This window comes from Spea bombifrons, chromosome 4 (assembly GCF_027358695.1).
Source record: "Spea bombifrons isolate aSpeBom1 chromosome 4, aSpeBom1.2.pri, whole genome shotgun sequence".
Classification (NCBI taxonomy): domain Eukaryota; kingdom Metazoa; phylum Chordata; class Amphibia; order Anura; family Pelobatidae; genus Spea; species Spea bombifrons.
Window position 1 is genome coordinate 73,536,698 of NC_071090.1, and position 27,928 is coordinate 73,564,625.

General features: G+C 38.7%; 2 protein-coding genes across 5 annotated transcripts in view; one reads left to right on the forward strand and one right to left on the reverse strand.

Annotated features, from left to right (window-relative positions):
* The first annotated feature begins 3,513 nt into the window (after nucleotides 1–3,513).
* On the forward strand, nucleotides 3,514–8,996 carry NR2E3 (nuclear receptor subfamily 2 group E member 3). The gene is made up of 8 exons (XM_053465025.1): nucleotides 3,514–3,980; nucleotides 4,751–4,907; nucleotides 5,743–5,846; nucleotides 6,295–6,543; nucleotides 7,296–7,477; nucleotides 7,780–8,020; nucleotides 8,464–8,569; nucleotides 8,746–8,996. The coding sequence occupies exons 1-8, from the start codon at nucleotides 3,926–3,928 to the stop codon at nucleotides 8,876–8,878; spliced, it is 1,227 nt and encodes a 408-aa protein (XP_053321000.1). The 5' UTR covers nucleotides 3,514–3,925; the 3' UTR covers nucleotides 8,879–8,996.
* A 1,075-nt stretch (nucleotides 8,997–10,071) lies between these two features.
* Nucleotides 10,072–27,928, reverse strand: part of MYO9A (myosin IXA) — a 58,210-nt gene continuing 40,353 nt past the window's right edge. For 2 of the 4 annotated variants that reach the window (XM_053465000.1, XM_053465002.1), the window contains 19 exons: nucleotides 27,034–27,118; nucleotides 25,552–25,731; nucleotides 24,142–24,254; nucleotides 23,922–24,046; nucleotides 23,501–23,712; nucleotides 23,117–23,233; nucleotides 22,815–23,006; nucleotides 22,606–22,653; nucleotides 21,838–21,949; nucleotides 20,566–20,627; nucleotides 20,279–20,471; nucleotides 15,800–15,928; nucleotides 15,442–15,547; nucleotides 15,210–15,341; nucleotides 14,419–14,542; nucleotides 14,230–14,283; nucleotides 12,602–12,792; nucleotides 11,451–11,593; nucleotides 10,072–11,053 (listed from right to left, as the gene is read on the reverse strand). In XM_053465000.1, coding sequence (XP_053320975.1) covers nucleotides 10,626–11,053; nucleotides 11,451–11,593; nucleotides 12,602–12,792; nucleotides 14,230–14,283; nucleotides 14,419–14,542; nucleotides 15,210–15,341; nucleotides 15,442–15,547; nucleotides 15,800–15,928; nucleotides 20,279–20,471; nucleotides 20,566–20,627; nucleotides 21,838–21,949; nucleotides 22,606–22,653; nucleotides 22,815–23,006; nucleotides 23,117–23,233; nucleotides 23,501–23,712; nucleotides 23,922–24,046; nucleotides 24,142–24,254; nucleotides 25,552–25,731; nucleotides 27,034–27,118 — 2,746 coding nt within the window. In that variant the 3' untranslated portion in view covers nucleotides 10,072–10,625. The remainder of the gene's footprint in view (nucleotides 11,054–11,450; nucleotides 11,594–12,601; nucleotides 12,793–14,229; nucleotides 14,284–14,418; nucleotides 14,543–15,209; nucleotides 15,342–15,441; nucleotides 15,548–15,799; nucleotides 15,929–20,278; nucleotides 20,472–20,565; nucleotides 20,628–21,837; nucleotides 21,950–22,605; nucleotides 22,654–22,814; nucleotides 23,007–23,116; nucleotides 23,234–23,500; nucleotides 23,713–23,921; nucleotides 24,047–24,141; nucleotides 24,255–25,551; nucleotides 25,732–27,033; nucleotides 27,119–27,928) is intronic. The other 2 variants (XM_053465003.1, XM_053465001.1) reach the window with 2 other exon arrangements.

The following is a 27,928-nucleotide window of genomic DNA, read 5'->3' on the forward strand; positions in this document are numbered from 1 at the left end:
ATCATAATGTAAGTATATGATAATAGTATCATAATGTGAGTATATGATAATAGTATCATAATGTAAGTATATGATAATAGGATCATAATGTAAGTATCTGATAATAGGATCATAATGTAAGTATCTGATAGTATCATAATGTGAGTATATGATAATAGTATCATAATGTAAGTATATGATAATAGTATCATAATGTGAGTATATGATAATAGTATCATAATGTGAGTATATGATAATGGTATCATAATGTAAGTATATGATAATAGTATCAGAATATCAGTCCTAGTTTTGTCATACCTTGTGAATGTATGTTCTGAAGATTTTGCGTGAATTGATTGTGCTATATAAATAAAACTTGAAAATAACAATAAACCAATGATTTTAACTCATTAAATATGTCTGTTAAAGTGTATCAAAATGTTCAGTATTGAAACACAAGGGACTTGTAGTAGCACATACTCTATTTACCAGGCCCTTACATAGCTTTCACAAGCCCATTGTGAAAAAATATTTATTTTACTAGTCATTGATATAACTTGATTAGTACAATACTATAATGGACACAGGAAATACGGGAGCATAACTAAACTCAAAAAGTTATATTGCCACGTGTAAAGCGCTGCACCTAGTATTCCCGCCACTGCCCTGGTTATAATTTTTTTAGTGTTGTTATTATTAGTAATTATTATTAGTAGTAATAATAAAAATAATGTTTTAAGGGATGAGGGTGGCCTAGAAAGTAAATATTACCAAAATCGCCATTAACACTTGGGAATACGAAAACTAAATTTCAATCGATTAATCTATGTTAAATATGACATACCAGCAATAAAACAAAAACATACTACTACTAAAAGGAAATTTGTGTTGCATTTTAGAGGGCCAGTTTACTCAGAATAAGGTGTATAATTTGTCTATTCACAAATGATTGAGTTGCCTACAGAGATAGAGAGGTAACTCAAAACCATTTGACTAAACAAATTGACTCACCCATTCACAAAAGATTCTATTTTTTTGCCAAGTTAAACATTGCGACTCTATATAAAGTTGGATAATGTTGGCCACAACTGCTGATTTGTGTTAAACATTAAGTCTGTTGAGTTTCCCATCTAGGACTTGACGTTAATTAGGAGTTGCCAGTTGAGTCAACCTGAACTGTAGTCAAGTTCAATTTAGTGAAGTTTAATTATGTTTCTTTGCGTTTTCTGTAAGTAACTCGGAGAACAAGCTCAATGTAACCATAGCGTTCAGGTCTCTTCAAATGTGAGAAAAGACCAATGTGAATACTTTGGAGTTTGAAAGAGACTATGTTTTACTGTGTGAATATGGGCATCGCCACCATGTAAAAACAGCAATAAGAAGCAACCTTGTGAAAACCTGGGCTAGAATATGTCAATGCTCTTAAATTATCCACTGCAATGAAATGGTAATCTCATGCATTTTTATGTTAGGTCACGTCATAACATATGTAGAGTTGAACCCACAGAATTGTGTTTAATCCACAGATTGCCTTTTTCCTCATCTTTCTTTAGCTGTCATGTCAAGTTGAGGACAATTCACAAAACTCAGTGGTCTTCCGGTAGCATTTGTTTCCCATGTTTTTTGACTGAAGTAACGGCAGATTTATGTAACATTCCCAAACCACTCTGTCAGTCATTATGAGTAACACCAAACACACAAGCTTCACATTGCCCATCCTACAGCCACTTGTACCCAGATTAGTATGTTAAATTACACAAACCAGTTTGTGACCTCCAAATGCACCCATGCCTCCTGTATGGGGATATTTCTCTTAAATGTTACATGTATTGTATGAGAGAGACACACAATTGTCATTATTGTTTAGGCAGGGCTACTCGGTCATATTGTTGTTTGCCCACAAAACAGCTGCTCGCGTCTCACTTTGATACAATGTGTAAACGCATTAGAGTGGGATTATAAGATTTACAATGGTGTTGGCTTCTAACACTCTATCCTGATCTCATCACTGAGAGACAGCAAGTCCATGAATTAGGAACGTTTATGCCCTCATGTGAGGCTGACACATTACAGCAAACCTGATTACATTATTGCTTTTGTAAGTTATATGTAGGTTTACTGTAATTTACATCTATTTTGTTGCCTGTTGGGTAAAAAAACATAAAATGCTATCTGATTATGACAATATAATGGCATAAATGTATTTAGTCAAATGATAAGGTTTATGTATTTGTAATAAGTGATAAGGCAAAAATAAAGACATTTATAAAACATTGATAGGAAGTCTCAAAAGTGGGACAAATCACATACACATAACCCCATCAATATATATGTTATTGCACTGGAGGACAACAAAACAGAATAAAAGGTATTCCTTGGCAAATTCCCCACAAATAAATAAAATGAAACATTAACAGAATATGTGGAACAGGCAGAAAATGGGTTAAACTGAGATGACTATATTCATTCGATTTTTGCAAATGAAAAATGCGTATTTACTGCACAGTGTCATATTTCAGCCTCTGGCTGCAGGATTTAATGGAATGTGTCAGAAAGCAAGAAACAGAAATGTAAACAGATCAATATTAAGGTCACACAAGGTTTTTCCTGGACTGTAGCAGACTCCCTTACCACCTCTTCACCCATCCCTCCAAACATGGACCCACCATCTGCTGGCTGATTCCTGAGCTTTGGACGTACTCCTCGGCTTACTGGGGGTTTTTTTGTGGGGGTGTTCCTCCTCCTCTCTCTCTCTCTCTCCTCTCATTTATAGATAAATGGATTACTTGGGGATTTTTTTTTCTAATTACCATAATTTAACATTAAGTAGCTATTCTCAAATTAAACCCTTTTTAACAACCAATACATAGAGATGGGCAAAACCATACTGTGCCCTGAACATAAATTCATTTTAGTTGTAAATAATGGTAAACTTACCCTTTCACCCCTATCTAAGTGTAATAGGTTTTCATGGACTATCCAAGAAGAACCAGATTATGTGCATTGAGCATTCTTGATGTTGATAGCCACTATATTATATTATTTGGCTTTTGCCCCCTAATGCCAGCTCTGCCCTGCTTAAACCCAGTCACCATATTAGCTTATAATAACATTGCTGCAATATATCTATCATCGGCGACATAACTTGTTGCTTCAAATCTGAGAAACAGACCCTCTAGGTGTAGACAATGCCTCCTTCTCTTTTGTAATATACACCCCTTTTACAACCTTCATAATCTATTTAACTACGATAAAAAGTTAATATCCAGTCTTCTCTTCCCTCCAACCTATACATGTTACTTTAATTTGATCACAAGTGATCATAAAGCATGCAGCACTTTACTGGACCTTTCTCCAGAATCCCTCCCCAATACCTATATTTTCCGGATAGATATAATACTCTGAAATATGAAATAAAAAGTGAACATCCATAGAGAGAAAAAATTCTGAAAACACACTCATAAAGGCTGTGTTTCATTGTGTAAAATTGTATCTGTGTAGTTGGGGGCACAGAGTTCATAATTTGAACTGGGCTATTATATTGAGTTATCTGCCCTAAACTTCCAAAATGGACACATGTGACTGGATGACTGCTCCATCTTCTCGTAGATAGTAAAGATTAAGAGGATAACAAGAGGCATCTGCTTACACAGCGTTAAGAGCTAATCTCCAGGCCCTAAGAAAACTCTTAAAGAAAGATAGGGAGGAAGAGAAAGATAAACCTCTTCATTAGTCTCATGCCTCTTTTCGAAAACATCATTCTTGCTTCCTTTGGTCACCTGCTACAATCAGTCACCAAACCAAGATATTTGCAGTATAGGTGGTTGGATAAAGAAACATAGCAGAACTTTGGGAGATCGTCCTCTCCCCTGGAGCAGCAAGGAGCTTAGACTTCAGTAACAGAAGGAGAATCGTCTAGTGAAATACATTGGGAAATCAAGGTGACATGACCTCACCCACCGGATCTGTCCTCAGCACCAGTGCAGAAGACAGTCAGTCAGGTAAGGAGAAAGTGTTCTGTCACTTCAACCAACATGACCTCTCGCAGTCCACATTGTTCTTCTAAAAGTCATAGTGCTACAGAGACATCTATTCTGAAAATCAGATGTAATTAAAAGCGACAATTTACACTACACTCCTGTTATTCGCTTTCAGGAGGATCACAATATTTATTTTTGTGCATACAGGGAGTGTGTTAGAGCACCATACTTTGAGTTTTGTGGCTGGCACTGCTAATCCCTGTAGCCAAGATGGAGTTGAGTAATGTGAATTTGATGTATTATTGTATTATTAATGGATTGATGTACCTTTCTCATAAATAATCGTTTAATCATGCATCACTACTGGGAACCCTTAATTGTGATATGAAACTAGGCTGTTCATACACAAAATGAAAAAGCTTCTAAAAATGTCTATTGTATTTAAGTGTTTAAACTGTCAGCAGGTGGGATAAAATGAAAAATCTGTCAAGGTTTTCCTTAGCTTAATAGAGGTTTAATATTGTGGAACGGTAGACATGCTTTGTACTTCCCTGTATCTGTATGTATGCACATATTCAATTGGGATTTTATGGTATGTGAGCACCCAAGCTGGTGCCTTTCTTACTTGTATAATACAGTTTAGGTTCCTTCTTGAGAACAGATATCTTGAGTCACGGCTTTCATCAGGACCGTTATCAGAGCCGATTGCTTGTCTCATAATGAGCCTCTATAATAGGATGTGGATAGCTGCTGACTTGTTGTCTCCTTAACATTGTTTTTTTTTCTTGCAGTTCCAAGTCCTGCTCCTGGTCCTGCTCCAGTCCCTAGCCCTGCCCTTTTGTGCCGTGTGTGCGGTGATAGCAGCAGCGGAAAACACTATGGCATCTACGCCTGCAATGGTTGCAGTGGCTTCTTCAAGAGGAGTGTCCGGAGGAAACTCATATACAGGTACAGAGAATGAGTTTAGTGTAAATGGAACTTCTTCCTTGGTTCCAAATTTGAGCAGAAGGGGATCAATGGAGTGACAATAAGAGGGACACCTATGAACATACATGGAAGCTCTGCATGAGGAGAATGGATTGTTAGTATTTTCCTTTCCACTAGTATTTAGTGACAGTGAGCAAATATTATTGTCTCTAAAAGCCCATTTCTAACCCATTATGCTTAACACCAGTTGTGATATATATATATATATATATTCACTGAATTGCAGGACCAGCTCAGCCCTGCTAGGAGAAGCTTACTTGGGTATGCATTTCTTATTGCATAGTGAAATGTTCCACATGTTAGTGAATTAATTCCAAGCCAACAAATTATTTGGTGCTATAGAGTATAGAAAGCAGATAAAGATTACATGATTCCCCAGCCTGTAAGTAAAAAAAGGAAGTATAAGGAAAACAAAATAAATCATTTTTGTAACATTAAACTGCTCTCCTTTTTTTTCTTACAATAGCAACCCTTTAAGCAGACTGGCAAATGCAGTACAAAAGTGAGTCAATTTCCAGGCACATGGACCAGAAATGTTATTTTAAATTTTTTGGGAAGCACAGGTGGGGCTGAATTAAGAGCCGGGTGAACTGGTAGGAAAGGGTTATGGCACCAGGCGCTTCATGGATTATTATACACGGGTGGAGGCAGCACTGAGGGCAAATTATCACCACATGTGCCATTTAGTCGAAGGTCAGTCTGAATGCAGATCTGTCTTGTAGCTTTCAATAAATCAATAAATACTGCACACTTGGTCACCTTTGGCTCTTTTCAGAACACCATTATTCTGTTTCAGATGCCAAGCAGGTACTGGATTGTGTCCAGTGGATAAAGCCCACAGAAACCAATGTCAAGCATGCAGGCTGAAGAAATGTCTCCAAACTGGAATGAACAAGGACGGTAAGCGTCAGAGATGTGGGAATATATATATATATATATATATATATATAATGGGAACCATAGTATGAGAACAAGGTACAGATGATGATATGTATATAAATGTGTGTATATATATATATATATATATATATAATGGGAACCATAGTATGAGAACAAGGTACAGATGATCTCTTGTTTCGTAGTGATAACCAATAAGGGGGGGTTGCTGAAGGTCAAGGAGAAGCATACTTTCATTTACTTTCAATAAGCAGTAATATATATGTACTGCCTCATTATAATCAAATTTCAAATTGTAGCCATTTTAGGCTGCAGGTGGATGACATAACTCTCAACAGACGGCGATATGTGCTGTAGCAGCTCCACATCTGTATCTGTATCTGTATCTTAAAACGTTGAGGGATATTCATGATTTGTAAATTTTCACATTGTATTGTTTTACCCACTACAGCTGTTCAGAATGAACGTCAGCCACGCAGCACATCTCAGATCCGTCTGGACAGCATAGACTTGAACACTGAGAGTCGCATGGAGCACTTGGCTACAACCCGAGAACCTCTCCCATCTTGCCCACCTGTCAACAGCCTCCGGACCCCTGTTCCTACTGTAATAACTGGGACCCTCAGCCCTCCGCACAACCATCGTTTCATGGCAAGCTTGATGACAGCAGAAACATGTGCCAAGCTAGAGCCAGAGGAAGGTGAGAAAGTTGTAATAATAGTTGTAGTACTATAGGGGCGAAGGGGTTCAATGTGCAATTGTACATGTTACAATTCTGAACACAATATTAATCTGTAAACACCATTACATATGTTTAAGTAATCAAAAAATAAATACAAAAAAAAATTATATATAGATGTACATGATTATTCCTGCCCAATAAGTTATCTTTCCACTCTTGTTAAATTGCTGATAGTTTTTGAGGGTCCAGTGAGCGTTTGTGAAGGGTGGGGAACTCATGCACAGGTTTTCGAGAGAGAACTTGTGCATGAGTGAAGAGAAATGTTATTGGTAACATTACCTGTAGAAATCATTTGATTTGTATTATAAGGGGTTAGTTGGTGATCTGGGATGGATAGAATTCTTAGCTATGGTATATAGTGTCCAAGTCATGTTGGGGGTACGAGGACTTCTCTCCTGGTGGTGGTTGGCCCGTATGAGCTGAAATGTGTGCTTGCAACAACACTGATCTCTGGCCATGCTCATGACCGGCAGTGCCTGAAAGAGAGGACAGATTAGACCATCCTTCCAAGAAAGATAGTCACAAAGAAATGGACCTCCTCAATATTTTGAGGGGTCCAAATTCTCTGTCACTGCTGTAGCGTTCAAAAAAAAAAGTTTCATTTGTTGAGCCACACAGCACATTTATTGACTAAATATGTTTAATGCTGTTGATGCATTTATAAGTCTAGATAACCACCGTATGACTCCCCTGACCTTCTATCTTTCCAGCTGAGGAGAATATTGATGTTACAAGCAATGAACCTGAGCGCACACCAAGTGATTTTCAGATGTCAGGGTTCTCCGCATCCAGTCCAGAAGGTGTATATGAAACCTCAGCTCGTCTCCTCTTCATGGCTGTGAAATGGGCCAAGAACCTCCCAGTTTTTTCCAACCTTCCTTTCAGGGACCAGGTAAGAGCCAGATTAACACTATAATGTCTAGCCCTGAACTGTGCTTTCTACCCCTTCTTATTTATTACAGTTATACCCTCCATCCACATAGTGTAAATTGATGTTTAAGACCCTAACCTGAATTCAAAATTGGATGCACTCTTCACAGTAGTATGAGGGCTGCCCTTAATATTTCATAATTTTAATGGGGACAAAATCTATTTTATAGGAGCTTTTATTTGTTTTATCAGATACAATCAGATATATTTTATTCCACTGTTAAACTACATTCCAAATTGTTGCTATATATCGCCTTGCTGCAGGTGATCCTACTTGAGGAGGCATGGAGCGAGCTATTCCTTTTATGTGCCATTCAATGGTCTATGCCTCTGGAAAGCTGCCCATTGCTGTCTGTGCCAGATTTGTCTCCCAGTGTCAATGGGAAATCCATCTCCTCCAGTGTAGATGTCCGGATTCTCCAAGAAACCATCAGTCGCTTTAAGTCGCTCAGCGTTGACCCCACAGAGTTTGCCTGTATGAAAGCTGTCCTGCTTTTTAAGCCTGGTGAGTATGGAAGATCAGTAAGCAAAGATATCTGCACAAGAATTGGCTATTCTGTGCCTATTCATTCCCCACGCTTCTTAATACAAAGAAGTTCAGTGGGTAGCGTAGTTTGTGAGCTATGTAGTTTAAATGTAAGACACATGTTAAGAATTTACTTTAATATCAACAAGGTTGATTTGTGTGATATATGCTCAAGTACCCAAACCCATGTGTTGTTTCTCTGGTCCCTTATTCTTAACCATCAAGCAAACCTACAGTCACAGCACCCTGTGGTGTCAAGGCATTCCTATGTTAAGTCTCATTTAATCTCACCCATTTGTGTTTTTATGTGCTTGCTTTAGATATATATATATATATATATATATATCACTAAGGACATACCTCTTATGTCTCACACATGCTACAACATGTTCAGTTCAAAATGTTCTCCTGTTGTATTCCAGAAACAAGGGGTCTTAAAGACCCTGAACAAGTAGAAAACTTGCAAGACCAATCTCAAATGATGCTGGCCCAACATACTAGGAGTCATTACCCTACCCAACCAGTGAGGTAACCCATGCACGGGACATATGTAACCAGTTTTTATCATTCTGTACTTATGATTAATATTAAAAGACAACATATACATATATAGAAATACACCTTGGTAATTTAGTGTATTTCAGTGGCTGAGGACCTATGTGTTGGGGAAATAGTCAAAATAGTCTTTATGTCTTTACTCTCAGATTCGGGAAGCTTCTGCTCCTCTCTCCGTCCCTTCGATTCATCTCATCAGAACGCATCGAACTTTTGTTCTTTCACCGCACCATTGGAAACACCCCAATGGAGAAACTGCTATGTGACATGTTTAAAAACTGAATATGCAACTCCCTGCTACTACATTTTACCATGTAAACAAAATCCACGCCTATAAAACCCAAGACATCAAAGATATAACAACAAATTCATCTGTGCTATACATTGCCCTCCCACCTCTCTAATGGACACATCTGTCAGAAAAACCTAAAAGAAAAGTTTTAGTACATTTGTAAGAAAAAGGAATGCTGGAACATGTGTGCATTGCCTTGTTATATGCAGCACGCATCCTACTTCCTTTTAGCACAGTACATGGCAGCCGTTCCTAAAGCAACTTCTATTCAGTCTCCATCTGTTAGATCTGTTTGTTAATATATGTCCAAACCCCTCTGGTTCAATTTTAGAAATAGTTCTAAACAACTGTCACATGTGTCTTATTTTTGCTCTGTGAGAATAATCTTTATTTACCCAGATCTTTTGTGTATAACCTGATTTTCTGCTTGTTTTAAATAAAAATCTTGTTTTTAATTCAACCTTAATAGTGATCACTCTCACATCAATCCCTAGGAGAGCGGATAAGTTTAAAGCAACCGTGTAGAGAGAGCAAGATAATGGTAACTACGCAACCATTCTAATAGGGGAACTCATAAAATGGCAATAAACTAAAACTGGACACAAACTTTGTTAAATCTTTCTCTCCTCTTCCCTTACGTTCCAGTGAGTAACTATTGTGCATACTCAGGATTCTATGTAGGTACAAAATGTTTGTTAATCTGGTTGTTTCATGTAACCTCACTGTGTTACTTTACAACTTCAAATTAGAACACAGAAGAAAGACACTTCCTCAGCTTTTGACATTCTGCAGTCTTTGTTCTTTAATAAGCTCTGGGGTTTGTTCGCAATGTGATGAGTTTTACAGCCAAAATATTACACAGATTTTACTGAATACATACAACAGCGACGCTACCACCAGTCTGTTCTCACCTGCACCCAGTGGCTTCCTCCAGATACACGATATTTACATTCAGCCTGGAAGGATTCTGCCCTTTATAAGTCTCAGCAGGCTTATGTGGGGGTATATCTTAAGCCAAAAGGGTGTTCTAAGAGGAGTCGGCTGCCCTGACCCCAAGTCTGTCCTCACACAGTTCAGATACATAATATCCTGTTTAACAGACTTAAGACTTCTGGATACACAAATCCCAAAGGATTGACCTTTGATATTTTGGTGTTCGGCTTTAACAAATATTTTGAATGAATGTTTGACACAAATGGTCAAAAGTTCTATTGGGATTCATGTAAATGTTCACAGATGTCTTAAGTATTCATATGTAGCGGGCAGACAGAGGGTAAATGGGAGGCTGTCTCCCATAGGTAGGATAAGCCATGCATTTTGGGAGGCCCCATCCTTCCAAAGCTTTATTGTGACCACAGTGCAGATGCTGCTTTAAATTAACAGGAACGGTTTATTTATAATGAGGCTTAGAAACCACCAATAAAATTAATAATATTAATATAATAATATTTATAATAAAAACCTCTCTTTTGCAAGATCAGTATTTTAGGAGAGGATTGGTTATGAAGTCCTGTGACGGATATTCCACAAGCTGTGGAGTCAGCTGGATAAGGCTTTTGTTAAACGTGGCCCCTCATGGTCCATGGTGTGGGCTGGCAGAACATGCCTAGCCATCTGTAACTCCTGGCTCTCCAGGAGCCACAAGGCTGAAGCTATGGGGTTTTGGCGAGAAGATTTTGTGGAATTTGGCAGATACAGGATTTCCAACAAGTAACAAAAAAACAGAGTGTACATCCTTCACACCATGAATTCATTGCTCCCAAATAGCACAAGAGACTGTGAGCTGCCATCTGATCCCAGAATCCTTTGATCTCCACCCTCTGGTGGGTCCCTTGGTTTCTGAGGAGATTGTTTGACATTCTTGAGTTTTTGACGTCCTTTCTCAGGGTTGAAGGTCCCCCTGGTGGTGAAGTGCACAGGAGCTCCTGGGTCCTGGTAGTCAGTGGTTGATTGGTCTCGGCTCTCTCCTGTCGCTCGATAGAAAGGGGGTTTTGGATGCAGGTGGAACCTCTTACGGCCCAGATGGGGAAGGCAAGATGAGGCGATGGGAGAGGAAAGATTGCGGTCTCCACTGTCTGTGCTCTCCCCTTCCCTTTTGACTTGTTTCCTTGTTCTTGTAAGCTCAGATCGTGATCCTCGGGCAGAGCTTAAAGCAAAGCTTCTCTCTGCAGAAGCAAAAAAGCGAAAAGACAAATGAGCTGATGGTGTGAGTTGCAAAACTTGTCTTTATAGAACAATAAGTGGTTTAGTCACTAAAGCAAAAGATATATAATTTCCACTCCCTGACTTCACCATGCATTATAAAAGGCACAAACTTGACAAGTTTCAGTGCAGTAGCTTGTATTCTCACTGATTATATAATATCCAGCTCAGCTTTTCTTGCAAGAGAATTTCACATGGGTTGGCTCTTACTAATCTGTAGTGAAATCTGTGAACCATAAATTCCAATATGGATGGCGTCATGTTTGGCTTTATTTATGCAATGGATTCGGTAACAGCATCGGTGAATCACTGATATGTGAATACAGTGAAACAGAAGATTCTTGGTAAATTGTACCATACCAGATCGAATTGACACAGCACCCTCGGAGTCGCAGTTCAGATTTTCTGAGCTGTCTGCAGTTCCAAGAGATGCCTCCGATTCCAGGGTCTCATCATCTGATGCGCGGGGCTCCAATGCCAGCATTTCATAGGCCAGCTCCTCCCTGTGATTAAAAATAGTGATGTGAAAAATGGGTAAAGTACAAATGACCTTTGCATAAAGAACTATAGATCCACCAACTTTTATATGAACTATAAATATACATCCTTCTCTAGTAGCTGTCTAGTCAGAAAATGTGTAAACAGAAATGTAATTGCTCATGGTGGGAAATTTAATGATGTTCTATGGACCTTCACAAACCTTGCCACAGACACTGACACTTTACCCAAGAGCAGAAATAGGCAATGTATTCTTCACTACATTTAAAAACGTATGTCAGTGTAACGTTTAAAGTATCTTCACCAACTGCCCAAATGGCATCCAGCTCTTTCTTTGGTTTTGGCTTTGCCCGATTGCAATATAAGATACACCACTGGCTTTAAAATTAAATTCAGTAATTGTGTGGGATGAACAGTATCCTGACTCACATTCTATGTTACTTAGCTAAAAAGCTTCATTTAGATCTCTGTAAATTCACACACATCTTTTACTAATAATGAAAACGGGTGTCATCACAATTCCACAATGCAAGCCAAAAACTTATGTTGGATATGCTTGCTACAAAAGAACTGACCAGGGTTGGTTCTTTATGTTAACTTGAGTGGCAAAGACATCTGGGACATAGTATGCTCGTAACCTGATGCGTGATCACCACTGCTAACTTCTTTAGTCACCAAGATATGCATTTGCCCAATCCCCTTTACCAATGTTTTTGTGTGCAAAAAGGTGCATGTGGCCAATAGTTCAGAACTACATAGCTGCAGATGGTACCATATATTTAATGTAATATCCGGCTCTGCATGATCCACAAAAGCAGATGACCTAGAGTTTTCATTAGACCATATTTTACAATACATTGTATAAATATCACAGAAAGCATCTTATATTTGAACACCATGCTTCTATCACCCTTTGGATAATCACTTTTCCTGGTACACTGAAACAGAAAAGGAATGGGCTTGTAAGCCATAACCCCCCTCCTGTAATAGATATTTGCCATTCTGGATCTTACTTCTCCTTCTGCAGAGTCTCAATCTGCTGGGCCAAAACTCTCTCCTCTTGTTGCATGGCTGCTTCCTTCTGCTCTGTAGACTCCTCTTCCGAAGGAATGTTTGATAACACGTGATCAGCACCCGCATCAGGGGCCACGGTGGAAAGGCCAGAAATCACTGGGCTCAAGCTTGAGCGCAAACGTCCCTTCCCCTGTGCAAAGGACAGTGCATCAACATACATACAGTATCAGATGCTTCCATCACCGAAAATAATCACAATAAAACTGGAAACAGTATAGATGTACATCTGTTTACTCCCGTTTACAACACAGCACAACCCATAGGTGAGAAGCTAAATATTTTATCTCTGGTGTGGTTAACATAATATTTCTAGCCATGCAATTAGGTTTACAGGCCTTCCGCAATTAATAAAAACGATACTGGTTGATTAAGGGAAAAACAGTAATTTGTGTTTACTAAAAGATATAATTATTACACAACTTTAGAAAACAGCAATAACAATGTATGTTCTGTTATGCTAACATAACAAGAGCTACTTTCAAAATGTGTCGTGCTATTGTGTCATATTATTGATTGTTGGCTATTCTACCATTACTATGATGTCCATAAAACACAGGAATGGGGTCCTTTAAAAAGCTGCTTTAGATAAGTGAATAAACACAAAAATCAAATTCTTACCTTTAGGAAAAGCAACCTACAGCCTATTAACCTCAGACACCTGTCTATGCCCTTAGCATACACTGTATCATATAAAACGGGTACAATGGCTGAACATACAACAAGGACAGATGCCATGTACGTATACAAACATTTGTGTGTAATATATATATATATATATATATATATATATATATATATATATATATATATATATATATATATATATATATATATATATATATATATATATATATATATATATGCCTACACTATCGTTTGGGGTCACATAGCTGTTTTCGTGGAAAAACAAGGACATTTCTAGCTGTGTAACATTATTGCAGATGGGTTTTCTAATGATCAATTAGCCTTTTAAACTTAACAGACACAACATGAAATTGGAACACAGGAGTGATGGTTACTGTTAAAGGGCCTCTCTACGTCTATGAAAGATATTCCACTAAAACAAAAATCAGCCGTTTAGAGCTGCAATTATTATTTACAGCATTAACAATGTAAGCGCTCTATTTCTGATCCACCTGATGTGGTTTTCTTTCAAAAACAAGGACACGTCTAAGTGACCCCAAACTTTTGAATGGTAGTATATTTATATACATATATACAAACATGCTGTACATAAAATTCAGATGCTATTATGTGGTACTACATATGTGGTTCTAGACTACACTTAAGGATGACACTTAGTACTTTAGGGAGTTTTCAATACTACATGAAAGGAAAGAACAGGCTGATGAATGATTAATTCATACAAGACAAGTGTACTCCGCTGTAAGGAAGGAATTCCCAGGAATGTAAAGTTTATTGTGTGACAATACTGGGTGAATATAAACGAAGTCATGTATGGGTTACCAGGGGGGTGAATGTTAACGGTAATGAAAGAAAACAGAACTTGAGGAAATGGGGACAGTGCAAATGAGCGTCACAGACAGCCTGAGGTTGATATACATACCGGCAGAGAGCTGCGACTTATGCTCATAAATCTAACAGCAATTAGTACGGGTTTCTGGATTAGAAAAGGAGATGAAAGGAAAGCAGAAAGTTAGAGGGGGAGAGGAGTTAAAGACAGTGAGCAGGGGAAGGAGTCACAGCAGGTTAGTTAGGATGCAGTCGCCTTCTTTTACTACCCATTGACACTCACCATTGACCTACGGATCAGAGAAAGCCGACTTTTGGCTCGGTTCTCTGCAAACTCCAGGCTGTTGATGTCCTTCAGACGGGCTTTATATTTATTCATCTGCTCCAGTACAATTAATTCAACACAACTACATTTGCAGAGAAAAAAAAACGGAGAGAAGAGGTGTCACAGAGGGAGTTGTTACCAAGGATAGAGAGGTTATAATATTACTGTTACTAATATATGCTCTCACAGTAGAATATGCAGGAAGTGCAAATATGTGATAGATTATAGAGATCAATAGATTATTACCGTATATTCCACAGAGCTATACAATAACAAACAGTAGTGTATCACATAAGAGGAGCTCTGCTCCAACTCAGTTAGGAGGTGGGGGCATATTACACAAACAACAATACTGCAAAGACAGATAACTGCTTATTAGATATTTGCACTTTTTGTAAGGCACTCTATACCTAAATGAAAAAGATAATTTAACAATAAGGTATATGGAAACAAATGAGTAATCGTTTAAACAGACAATCTTTGGTCGCTAAAAGATTATGGAGACAGATAAGGAGGTATTGTTGATGTTGGCTATAAGAACTTTATTCTTATGTTAAAATACAAAAGTATTATCAATAATTTGAAGAAGGTGAAAGCCTTCCTAAGGGTTCTATGTTCTATTTAGGCCACATCCACAATACATGTATGGTAAGAGCTTGTATTAGTGCAGCGTGCTAGCTATGTATTTAATATAGAGCTCTGTTAAAAATTCACATTAGTACGATTCTCCGTTGGTTAGTAGCACTCACGCAGTGGTCTTGCTTATGTCCTGCACACTCTGCAGAGGATCTGTGGTATCTGGGCACCGGAGAATACACGGAGCAAATACTATGGCCAGCGCATTGGCAGACATGCGATTGGTTTCTTCCTGCTGGGCGATCCTAAAATTACAAAACTGTGAGCATTGCAATAAACCTGGGCGACATGCCCACCAGTCTGCGGGATCATAACATTACATTAATGCAATCGCAACCGTGGTACCTGACAAGGTGGAAGATGAGCCTTTCCAAGGTGCTAATGTGCGTCCGAGACAGCTGATCTATTACTGAATAAACTCCCCGCACGGTTTCTCTTTTTTCACCCAAACCTGTAGGATTTAAATATGGTAAAAATGTAAAGTGCTCACTACATTGATAAGGAGAATAAAATTAAAAATATATAGAGTGACTAATGTATGAATACTGCAGCTTAATGTAGAAATACTAATGTATGAGCAAAATAGACATATATATATATATATATATATATATATATATATATATATATATATATATATATATATATGGGAAGCCTTACGAGAAGACATAGTTGGCAGATTAGAAAGTGAGATATTTCCTACCCATAGATCTGAGAAATTCTTCATAAAGTTCAAAAGTCATCAGTGGGTTGGGAAGCTCTCGCAGCCACTGTTTGAACACACTGGCAATCACATGAATGTTGTAGTCATCCAGATTCACATTGTCAATATCTACGAGGGAGAGAACAGACAAGTCAGTGAGCAATGGATGACATGGATGACAAGTGGTACTAGTGTCTGAGTAGTGATGACAACATCCTCAACCACTAAGATGCCAGAAGTCCTACAGTCACAAATACACTTCAAAGGTTATTACCAGTACTACCTCCAGAATACCTCATTAATGGGTACACAAAGTGTGCTTAACAAAAGGTCCACCCAAATTACTGGTAGGGCGCCCAGGCTTAATTTCACACAAAGATGTTAACCTGACTCTTTCACTCTCTACCAAATGTCATCCTGTCACACAGAAAAGGGCTCGAAAGAACAATGATAATTACAAGAGAGATCAAAAAAGACTTGTATAGATCAATTTACATGAAAGATTTAGAATGATCCGCAATTTAGGCGTGGTCAAGTCTTTCCTTCACGATGGCTGAAAAAAAGTTATACTAAGTATTAGCTATTATATGTGCTATAAAATCATGTTTTTGTCTGTTCTGTTGCTCTTGCTCTTCTACTTCTCTCCCTCTCTTCTCTTTTTTGATCCTGCCTTACCCCTGCACACAATACAATGCAAAAGCTCCTCCCTCCACCACACAACTTGATCCTCGGCAACCCCTCTCCTCCCTGCACACAACACAATCTGGCACTAAACAGTAATGGCAGAGCCTTGGTATGAATTCTCAGTCACATGGGGCATACAGCAAAGGCACCAATCCAGCGTGACAGACAACCATAGGTTACAAAGATATTTGTATCTCTGAATTTTCATTTGAATTTCGTTGGTTTTTCCATGCACCCTCATTCACTCTCGGGATGTCCTTCTCCACTGACTTTTTTTTCTCTTGTATCTTCCTCTAGTTCATTTTCTTTTTTCTTGCTCCAAAAAGTGTTCCCTTTCTTCGTCCGTTTTTCTGTGGACCACTGGACATGGCCTCCCAGTGAACCTCCGCAAAATGGCCTCTTGGCACACCCTCTCCAGATTGTCATAATGGGGAAAGCCTGCCTATGTGGCTTTGCCCTTTTGTGGAGGCCAGCATAATACAGATAGATTAGCAGAGAAAGAAAGGTACAGAAACGTTTCCTCGCGAATCTGTCTTCAATACTCTGGCCTCACACTGAAGTTTGAAAATGACAGAGCCTTCGTGCGCACCCTCTCTCATGTCCTACAATCGGGGGGGGGGTGCCTAGAGGCTGCTTTTTTGCAGAAGTTCTCTCTGCCGCACCATGTGATCTTTAAATGTCAAATTACTGTAATGCTCTCATTAATTTTTTCATATGATTTAAACCACTGCAACTGGAGCTGTTTGGTGGTACAATGCCCTATCTAGTGATGTGGTGCAGTCCAGGTCCATTTGCACAAGGCTTATATATCTAGATGGATAGGTATAGAGTATGGATATACACACACACACACAGCGCCCTCCACTAATATTGACACCCTTGGTAAATATGAGCAAAGAATACAGTGAAACTTTGTCTTTATTGTTTAACCTTTTGATCTTTTCTCCAATAAATACACAACGATACTCTGCAATCATGGATATCAAACAATTGCAAACACAACACAGGTTTATAAAAAAAACAACAAGGTTAAATATATGTGGGGCACAATGTTTTAGGTTCAAGTAAGGGGGCTGGAACGGCCATGGTAGGACCTTGATTTTATGGTCAGTAAACCATTTTTGTGTTGGTTTTGATGAATGTTTTGGATCGTTCTCCTGCTGGAATATCCAACTACAGGCCGTTTTAAATATTCTGACAGAGGAAGTCAGATATTTATTATCTGTTGATACCATGTATCCTAACAAAATGTTCAGATCCTATGTCAGAAAAACAGCCTCAAAACATTAAAGAGCCACCACCATATTTAACCATGGGCATGAGGTTCTTTTCTATATGGCTACCTGTCTGTGTGTGCCAAACCCACATCTGGTGTTTATTGCCAAAAAGTTCTACATAGAACCCAACACCATTTCATGTTCCAGTCATGTCCGAAAAACTAAAGGCCGAGTTTGTTTTTCGGTAAGAGTAGAGGCTTTTTTCTTGAAACCCTACCAAACAATTTGTGGTGATGTAGGTGACATCGGATTGTAGTTTTGTATACTTTCTAATCCCATGATGCAAATAACTTCTGCAATTCTCCAGCCGTGATCCTTGGAGATTTTTTGGCCACTCCAGCTTCACAATGCGTTGAGACAATATAGACACAGGTTGATTCATAATAGTTCCGGTTGACTGGAATTCTTATTATTGCAGGTGGTGAAAATGGGCATTTTCAATGCTTTTGCTGTTTTCTTATAGCCATTTCCCATTTTGTGAAGCTCAACAACTGCACATCACAGCTATAATCATTAGTCTTACCCATTGTTATGATTGGCTAAGGGAATTTGGCATATGTGTTACCTAATATTTATATCCCTGTGAAACAGGAAGTCGTGATTGAACAATCTCCCGTTCGTAGGCACCCAGGTGTTCTATAAAAAGTAAAATATCAATGAGAATATACTTCACAAATATTTTTTTTCATATGAATTCATAGATGTGCCAAACCTATATTTAACATTTTTTTTTATATAAACCTGTGCTGTGTTTGCAATTGTTTGAGATCTGTGAGAGCACAGTATTTTTGTGTATTTTATTGTAGAAAAGATCAAAAGCTTAAACAATAAAGACAATTTTTCCACGGGCTTCTTTGCTAATATGTACCAAGGGGGGCAATATTAGTGAAGCGCACTGCTTAAGTTCATTAAAGTTTGCAGGCATTTGTTTATGCACAGCTCTCGTGAGGTCCCGCCACAGCATTTCAAATGGGTTGAAGTCTGGACTTCAACTGGGCCATTGCAACACCTTGATTCTTCTCTTTTTCAGCCATTCTCTTGTAGATTTGCTGGTGTGATTGGGATCATTGTTCTATTGCATCACCCAATTTCTGCCAACTTTAGCCGACAGATGGCCTCACATTTGACTCTAGAATACTTTGGTATATGGCAGAGTTTATGGTTGTCTCAATGATTGCAAAGTTCCCACATCCTGTGGCTGCAAAACATTCCCAAATCGTCACCAGTTGCTAGAAGGTATTTGTACAGATAGGTTGTGTTTGGTTTTCGCCAAACATGGCACTATGCATTATGGCCAAACATCTCCACTTTGGTCTCGTTTGTCCAAACAACATTGTTCCAGAAGTATAGTGGTTTGCAAACCTACGCCATGAACAACTTTTCTCATTGTAGAATGATGGACTTTAAATTCTTTGGAAATGGCCTTATAACCCTTCCTCACATTTTCTTGTCACCACTTTTTCCACTTAGAGCAGACTGTGAATGTTCAAAGGTTCTTAGAAGAGATGGGAGAATAATACAATGCAAATTGTATAATACAATGCTATAAAACACAGCCAAATACCTCAAGTTGGGTAATTATATGGTGACTGCAGGAAGCATGGCATTCGTTTTGGTTATTTAGACAGACTTCCACAGCAATCCACATGAAGTTTGGGGAAATTATTATTTAGCAAACTTTTCAGTATTTTTTCTATTTTTAGTTACACCGCTAATTTATTAATAACATTGTCCAAGCAGAGTCTCTGTAAATGCACTTATCAGTACAAAAAATGTCTCACCAACGGCTTATAAAGTATCTACACACTAGTACTTTAGACTATGTTAACAAAGCTACAACACATACAAATGTGCAGCTGCACAGTATTTTCATTTTGTTAATGGGATACTAGTAATGAAAAAATGGCAGGAATTTCCCCTAAAGAATGCAGCTGACAGCGAAAACAAACACTGTGTATGACTCAGAGATGTAAATTGGCCCAACAGACACACTCAATGCTGTTTACACACAGGTTCGGTTGTAGGTATTTAGATTGAATAAATATTTATACATACACTGAGGGATACAATGCTAATGATTACACTGTTTATGGGAAACCACTTAAATATATAACTTTCTTGGGAATCCGGGTCACACTGACCAACGGCGAGCTGCTTCATCTGTATATATGGCAGCGCCACTCTTGCTTGTACCATAAATCTAAATTATCGTCTTTATAATAAAAGAGTAAATGTAATGTAACACGTGGAGTATCTGCTGTGGCTGGATGCTTAAGTCAAATCATACATAATGCCCTATCTCTAATAACAGAGTTATGGAAGGAGCACTTCAGAGCACCTGGAGAACTGAAAGCCAACCTGGAACTTCCAGGGCGTGACAAGATCAAAATGTGACAATACAGCCCTTAACCCAGAGGAAAAATAAAGAAGAATGGTGGGCAACTAATTGCAAGGGAGTCCATCATTTAGGAGATAATAAGAGGGCTGGAAAATTGAACAGGAAAGCATGAATTCCCACCTGTGTCCAGACTCTGTCGCAGCTCACGGATCTTGTTTGTGGAGCCAGGTTTCCTATAAATGCCCTCAGTGTAGAGCCCATGCATCTCAATGTAATTAATGAGTTTCTCCAGCAGCACAGGAACCGTCCGCTCCTCGTTAGTGAGACGAGACAACTCCACTCCAAAGTGACGGGATGATAACTCTGTGTCGTACTAAAGGGGCAGGGAAGAGACTTAGAAAAATCTAGCGCCAAAGAGAAGATAAAAGTAAAATTATTTTGTGCCCACACATTGCTGTGTAACTCACCTTCTTGCTGCATGTTGTGTTGATCTGGGAGCAACATTTCTTGTGACAGGCAAATCTACACACTGAGACACAAAACTGATTTTGAGTATAAATGATGCAAACTCGCTTTGTCACAACACAGTGAGTTAAGATAAATTACACATGGAGTTGTCCAAGAAAAATAATGATCTAAAAAGTCACACAACTCAAAGTGAATAATGTGCACTGGCAGCGATCAGACATTTTGCTTTCTACATGCCTTCAGCTTACTCAAGTACAGATCAGCTGGCAACATGTAGACAGGTTTTTCCCATTACTGATGGCATGACAGCAAGCAGCCATATTAGGCTTACTGCTCCATGCACTGATCGCTGCCTTAATTCATTACAAAACGGAAGAGGAAACGCTACGTTTGCCTTGCATAATGGTTGAAGATACTTTAAAGTAATCTCATTAATTTAACTATGCATTATACAGGCCGGTCAAGTTTTTTTTGCAGCAGACGCTCATAGGGGGTTAGTCATAAAGTATATTTCATTAAGTATAATGAACAGTGGCATATTCTGGCCTAGACCAACTAGCTCTAAGTGCCTTTAACATACGTTGCGACCTGGAACATAAAACGTAATTTCCAGATGCCCAACAGGAAGGACAGAGGTGTGGAGGTGTCCCTGCCCTGGGTTAGCAGATAACTACATCACCGATTATGAAGAGTTGAAACAACAGCTATCTTGGAAACTTCTATCATCTTTCCCTTTAAGTGAAGAACCCTAGTGAAAAAAACGCCCCAAGAAATGTCAGAAAACTCCTTTCCGCCTCCTCAATATTCTTGAGGTAAAAAAACCTTTTCCCCAATTCCGAGTTTTCCCCCAACATATAAATCATGAGCCACATGACATCACAACACACACAATTATTTTTAGGAAATGCTGGCGGCATCAATATAGCAGGCAGAATCTGTCAGTATCTGCCTGCTTTTGCACCATCACCTCAGTAGGATTTTTTACAGAAGCAGGAGAGAAAATCAGCTCTTTGCCGTTACTCCCGCAGATGTGAATTTTATTAATTCACTCAGCTTTAGTGGCATATGTCGAAACTGCTGAAACCGTGTGACTGACCATTGATGGGAAGTGTCTAAAAAGTGTCTAGTGTTTATTAGCTTATCAATTTACTAATTTATCAGCTCTACTGATACACTTAAGGCAAATAGTTGTGTGGCTATAGCTTATCAAAGAGATACGAAATAGAGCATATATGACATTGTGGGTGGTAGTTTACAATTGCAAATCTCACATTTACAAACAGCCGCTCGGTCCATTATCCAGATGAGGGAGGAACAGAATTCACAGTATGTAGGGATGTTGTACTGAGTAGCTTTAAATATGTGACCATTGTGCTCCTCTACCTGAAAAAAGAGAAAGTCAGATGCTTTAAAAAAAGTTCAAAGAAAAAGAGAGAGGAATAGTATGTGGAGCTCCATAAATGTCAGATGGGTGAATGGCTGCCAGATGACAATCAAAGCAAAGGGGAGAGAAGAGAAACAACAACAGAGGAGATGTGTATGACATGGTTGTAGTACAGCAGAGAATGGTTAGAAGGATTGTAGGAAAGAGCAGGAAGGCCAAGAAACACATGACAGAAGTTTCAGAGGGTACGGGTGTTCCTGTCACAACACTGTGAGGGAATAAATGGCCTTGTCTGTTAGGGATTGTAAAGCCCAAGTGCTAAAACATTAAAAGATATAGTTCTACCTACTCAGCTAAATTTAACATCGTTTCCAATGCTCTTTAATCTCCAAATTGTTCTGTGAGATGGTTATTAAGTCATGTCAAATGTTGGTTCATTCAGTGACTACCACGTGACACAAGATCAAGCACAGACAGGCCGCTGCCATAGAAACTGAAAGACTTCTTATAAGTTTGTGCTTTATGCAAGTTAATGTTTGGATGAAATATTACATATCGGCTAAAGTTTATTTGCTTATCAAGGCAGAGGAAGTTGGACAGCACCTTTAAGGACAGAAAATAAAGGTAGAGAATTAGAAACATGAGACAGACTTACAATATCAGACTCCTTTTTTCTCCTCTTCTTCCGCTCCGGCTTTTGGCTCTTGTTAAGAGATGAAATCAGAATGAAGAATTACTCGGAAATAATCCCTGTCAGGATACTTAAAATAACCTAAATATATCCTGATCATCCTCTAGCACAAGGCTGATTAACTACCCCCCTGCCCTGAATTATGTAATTTATTGGTATCAGCTTCTAATTACCTTTCCTGGTGTGTAATTGAGAGGTTTATACTCTGTGACAAACTCATCAAGGAAAACCTTGAAAGTGTTGATCCAAACTTGAACTGGTGATTCACTCCAATTTCGAAGCTGCTGTTGCCTAGTGGTCTTTTCCAGAATCTGTTCAAACAATGACCCTAAGTCCTTGTAACGGATACTCTTCCCATCTTCACCCTGTCAAGAGGTGTTTTACATTTAAAATGCTCCAAATATTTAAATGCTTACACCTTTGATTTTCTACAGCCTGAAACAAAAACTACCTACAGTCATAACAAACTACTTACCGCAAGTGATGTTGAGTAGAGGCTGAAAATGTTCTGACGGAATTCCTTCATTGCTCGTTTGAACAAAACATCAACCATGGAATCCTTCTTTCCATCCTCTGAGTCCAGATCACCTATCTACAACCATAACGGGCAAATATTGTCATAAGAAAACAATGCCATCTATATTACAAAACCCCAAAAAGAATGGCCCAAGAGAGAACCAAGAAGACATTTTATGAAACTATGGTGATGCATCATCTGTGAGTGAAGCAAACGCAAGACCAAGCCACTAGCTATTTCTCCAAATATCATAAGCTTAGCTTACTATTTCTATGCACGCCTTTGTACCTGGGTCAGAGTTGTGCTAATTTATAGATGTTCATGTAAACTCGCAAGCGTTACCTTCTTCTGTAGAAACTCATCCATACACTTCAGGTCATTGGCACTGCAAATTATTTGAGCACGCTCGTCCTGCCACTGAGCAGGTTCCAAGGCTGCAGTGCTGATCTTCACACTCCGTCTGCGCTGTACTTTGGGAGACGGGTCCTTGTTCTCCTTCTCACGTCCTCGACTAAGGTCTGGGCTATGAGGCACCAGCCACAGTCCTGTATCCACTATAAGAACACATTATCAAATGAGCACTGAGTATTTACCAGGCTAAGAATAGAAAACAGGTGCAGAAACACAGTTACAGTAGTAGAAATAATTGTAACAAGAAAATAGTAAGTGCTATATATTCATCTGAGTATTTGTGACAATGAGAGGATTTCAGATTTATGGGGGTTGGGTTTTGGTTGAATTTGCCCAACCATTTCACTCTCACCATCACTGTAATGGATAGTGCTTCCTTCTCTCCCTGAAGACTCCATTTCTACAACTTCTGACTGAGGTGTCAATTTCTCCGCTGCCTTCATCTTCCCCCAGAAGCGAATCTTTCCCCTCTGAGGCCTGTAATAATATAGATTTAGAGATCTCTACTAGAGAACTTGTCCAAATGCGATACATTTTCTGAGCACACCAAGAATGTCTGAGCAAGCACTAACCTGGCGTCTTGCTCTGAAACCCTTTGGGAGAGTAGAACCCGAGACATCTCCCCCTGAGACACTGCTTTCTGGAGTTTGCTAGGCCGTTCTACACCTGGCACCTTCTGCAACATCTGCAAGAAAAAGAATTATACATTGTGAACCCAAACAATACGTGACCCTAGAATGAGTGTTCTAGAAGTATGCGAGGACTACATTTTATTTATACTGTGTATTACAAAAGTCATAAAAGGGAGCAAAAGCTTTTCTGTTTCCATGTTTTCTATGGTGTTATGCATTACAATATTTTTATTACATAGAAAAACATGAGGACTGGAGTGGTTGCATTCAGATTGTTCAAATAAATGCATTAAAAAACAAGTATAAAAATGAGTGCAGAGTGTGTGTCTTTTCTTTGTAGGAAGTATGAGGAACTATGAGTCTTTAGTGCCGAGTGTATTTTATCTACCTATGAAAAAGGAAACAGATGTAAATATATATACATCTATGTGTTAAGACTAAGTGATATGTGCCTTCCTATCTGTATACTATACACAGTACAGATACCCTTTTGTGTAGAACAAGATAAAGGCGTCTCTGGCCAAATGCACTAAACACAAAGTAGATGTATGTGTTAGTCTCCAAGTATGGTTCAAGAACAGCAGATCTAACTGAACATGTTGTGTTAGGAAAACAGAGGCTTTTTTAAGAGCCTTTAAGGTAAAATGTAAACATATTGTAGACGTTTTATTCTCTTAATGCAGTTGTGAATTCCTTCATTCTATCTGAAAATAGTTTTGGCCTAAAACTTACACAATTTTACATTTAGTAATGTACAGCATATTTTCTTCTTATTTATCTGTACAAAATGTAGAATGAATGTAATTGAGATATTTATAACAACATTAGTTTGGTATCCATAGGTTGGTTCTCTTTCGCATAAATAAATGAAGAGAGTAAAATTGCTCCATTGAGTAGTAAGATTTACGACTATAGTATTTTTCCTCCTTCCAAAATAAGCCTCCCCGAACTGAAATATTGTAACATATTTCCATATTCCTTCTTAATTGCACTTGAAAATACTCCATCGCAATGTGCATGATTTTGCTAAAGACCAGTTGGTAAAAAGTCATCTGTGGGAGGTGAAGGCTACTTTACAAGTCTTAGTATCCGTGTGTGCAGACTGAAGAGTTACAGCATCCGCTTTATCTGTGAGGACCATGTGAGAGGGATATGACCGATCAGGTGCATGTGTAGGTCAAGGTGTAAGTGTAGCGATGATTTATTATTTACCGATTTATACAGCGCTGTCATATTCAGCAGTGATGAACAATTGGATTTACATGTTTTACACAGCGGAAAGGTCTGCATTACCAAGAGTATTTTTCTATTTCTCTGAATAAGAGGACAGAGGCTGTTTTCGGAGTTTACCATTTCCGAGTCGCTGTGACAAGCTTGGCTCAGTCTGCCTGCCTCCTCAGCAGGATCACAGGGGAGGGTCCGATACACCTGTTCATCAGAGTCCTCCTCAGAGTCCCCCCCCCCAAGAGCTCCTCTAGTCATGAAATCAGAACGAGTTCGTGCCATGCGCGCCTTCCTTCTGTATGGGGCCTGACGGACAGAATGACACCAGACATGGGGGGACCCCAAAATAAACATCACAAGCACATGGAGGAAAAAAGGAAAATGAAACAATAAGGACCAATAAATTAATACAAGTCTACATCAGGAGGATGAGGTGGATAAGTTGAAACATTACATCAAGTAGGAAAGTAACACAAGAATGAAAAAGACTACAGAAGGAATATTAGAAACCAGACCACAATGAGGTGGGATCAGAGAAGTAGTAAACACTACAATTAACATGAAAGGGAAAAAAGAATGTAGCAATGACAAACAACAATGGCAAGACAAATTTGAAGTTATGTATAAAACGTGATTCTTGTGCAAATGGTCTCATCTCCCAAGTGTTGAACCTGAACACGTGTATTGCAACTGGAACATATAAGATTGAAAATCATTTTTTATAAGTAAAATTCTAAATGTATTGCAGATAAGTGGGTTCTACCAGACTGGCTGAAACCTGAATGTGGGATTCCAAGACAAATCCCTAGAATATCGGACACTAATAAACTGGATTGGGTAGATGAAAGTAACTCCAGGCTACATTAAAAGTGAAGATTTCCAGTGTTAGTACAAGCCTAAAATATAGATGTTTATTGATTTGCTTGGGCTCATCTATAGAGGCCTTAAAATCATTTTGTTTGTCTGCACTTCTGTTGATGTGACCTACTTAGTAACAGAAAAACATCCAAAGTAAACACAGCAGCTTTTAGGTTATCGGGCAGGCGATAACACAGCAAAAGTGTTAGAGGGTACCAAATCTCTGCAGGCCAAAAAGGATCTTTAGGTCACAACTAAATACTGCCTCCAACCCATTATTCTAAACGAACCTCTTACATTGGAACCTATACTTGCTAATCGAGTATTCTGTGACTGTAAGTGTATATGATAATCTAAATGGCCACTGCTCTATTTGCAGTTTTATTTATATAATACTTTTAGACCACACTTTTGTTTTCAGGCTCTGAGATTGAAGCATTCTTTGTTCTTTTCCGTTAAACGTAGAAAAAAATTAGATCACCAAGATAAGCAAGATACATTGTGGAAACATCACAATGGTGTTTTGCTTTGCCTCCAGGAATTAGTCAGTAGCAGACACAGGTGGCTGCGCACATTTGGGCTGACACAAAAGATATCACAAGAAAGGTGGGGGGATGACATTAACATAGGTTAAATGACTGCTGGAGGCAATGTGCGCGACATGGTCATAATCTAGCTACACTGTAAAAAGACTCAATAGTTTGTCTTCTCTTGATGGCAACGTTTGCTGCCAAAGAATTTGATTCTCACCTCGCTCACTCCTGTTGGCTCAGTTGCATCCAGTCTCTTTGCAGGCTCAACACGTACACCACGTTGTGGCTGGAATGAAGAACCACTGGAACAAGATACAATGCAGTTAGCAGAACTGTAAGGGTCGAAGAAAGGTAGACAACGAAGAACCAAGGGGATTCAAAAGATAGACGGGCTCACAGAGAAAGAAGTAAAGCACACACCAATACATATTGACATTCAACAAGCTTTTCAGCTGCTGCAGATACTATAGCAACTGAACATGGGAAAAGAAATGAATTTTCACAGATTCAAGTGAATATGGAACCCAAGGCGCTCAAAGAAATACCACAATAAAATATTAAATATATATTGCTGGTATCACTAAGATTACATATTGTCCTAGAGGCAAACCATGCTTATTAACGCTTATTACAGGAAGATCTCTGATTCTAGATTTGAAGCCGTGCCAAATGAAAGTGGAGAAAGTATGTCATTCTTTCATCCAAACAAAGAACATAAGTAATTAAAGTATCAAATGAGAAAAAGCAGGATCATTCTAAACCCTTTCTGTTCCTGACTTCCTCACACAAAAACTGGGTTGGTGACATTGTGAGTTCCAACAGCTGGTGGCCAAGGTTATAATTGGGCTGATGTTGGCAATATTTAGGTTTTCAATCCTTCAAATCCAGATAAACATAAACGCACCAAATCCAGATAAACATAAACACCAAGTTAACACTAAGCAAAAGCACAGACTACATTTACATTCTGCAAATTTAGGACATTTTGTTTCCTTATTTCTGCTTTTACTTCTGTAGAAATCAGGAAAGATAAAAACAAAAAAGAACCATGTTATTTCCCAGCATGCAATTGACCTCATCCTGAAGAGATGCTGCTTTTGTCTGTCACATAA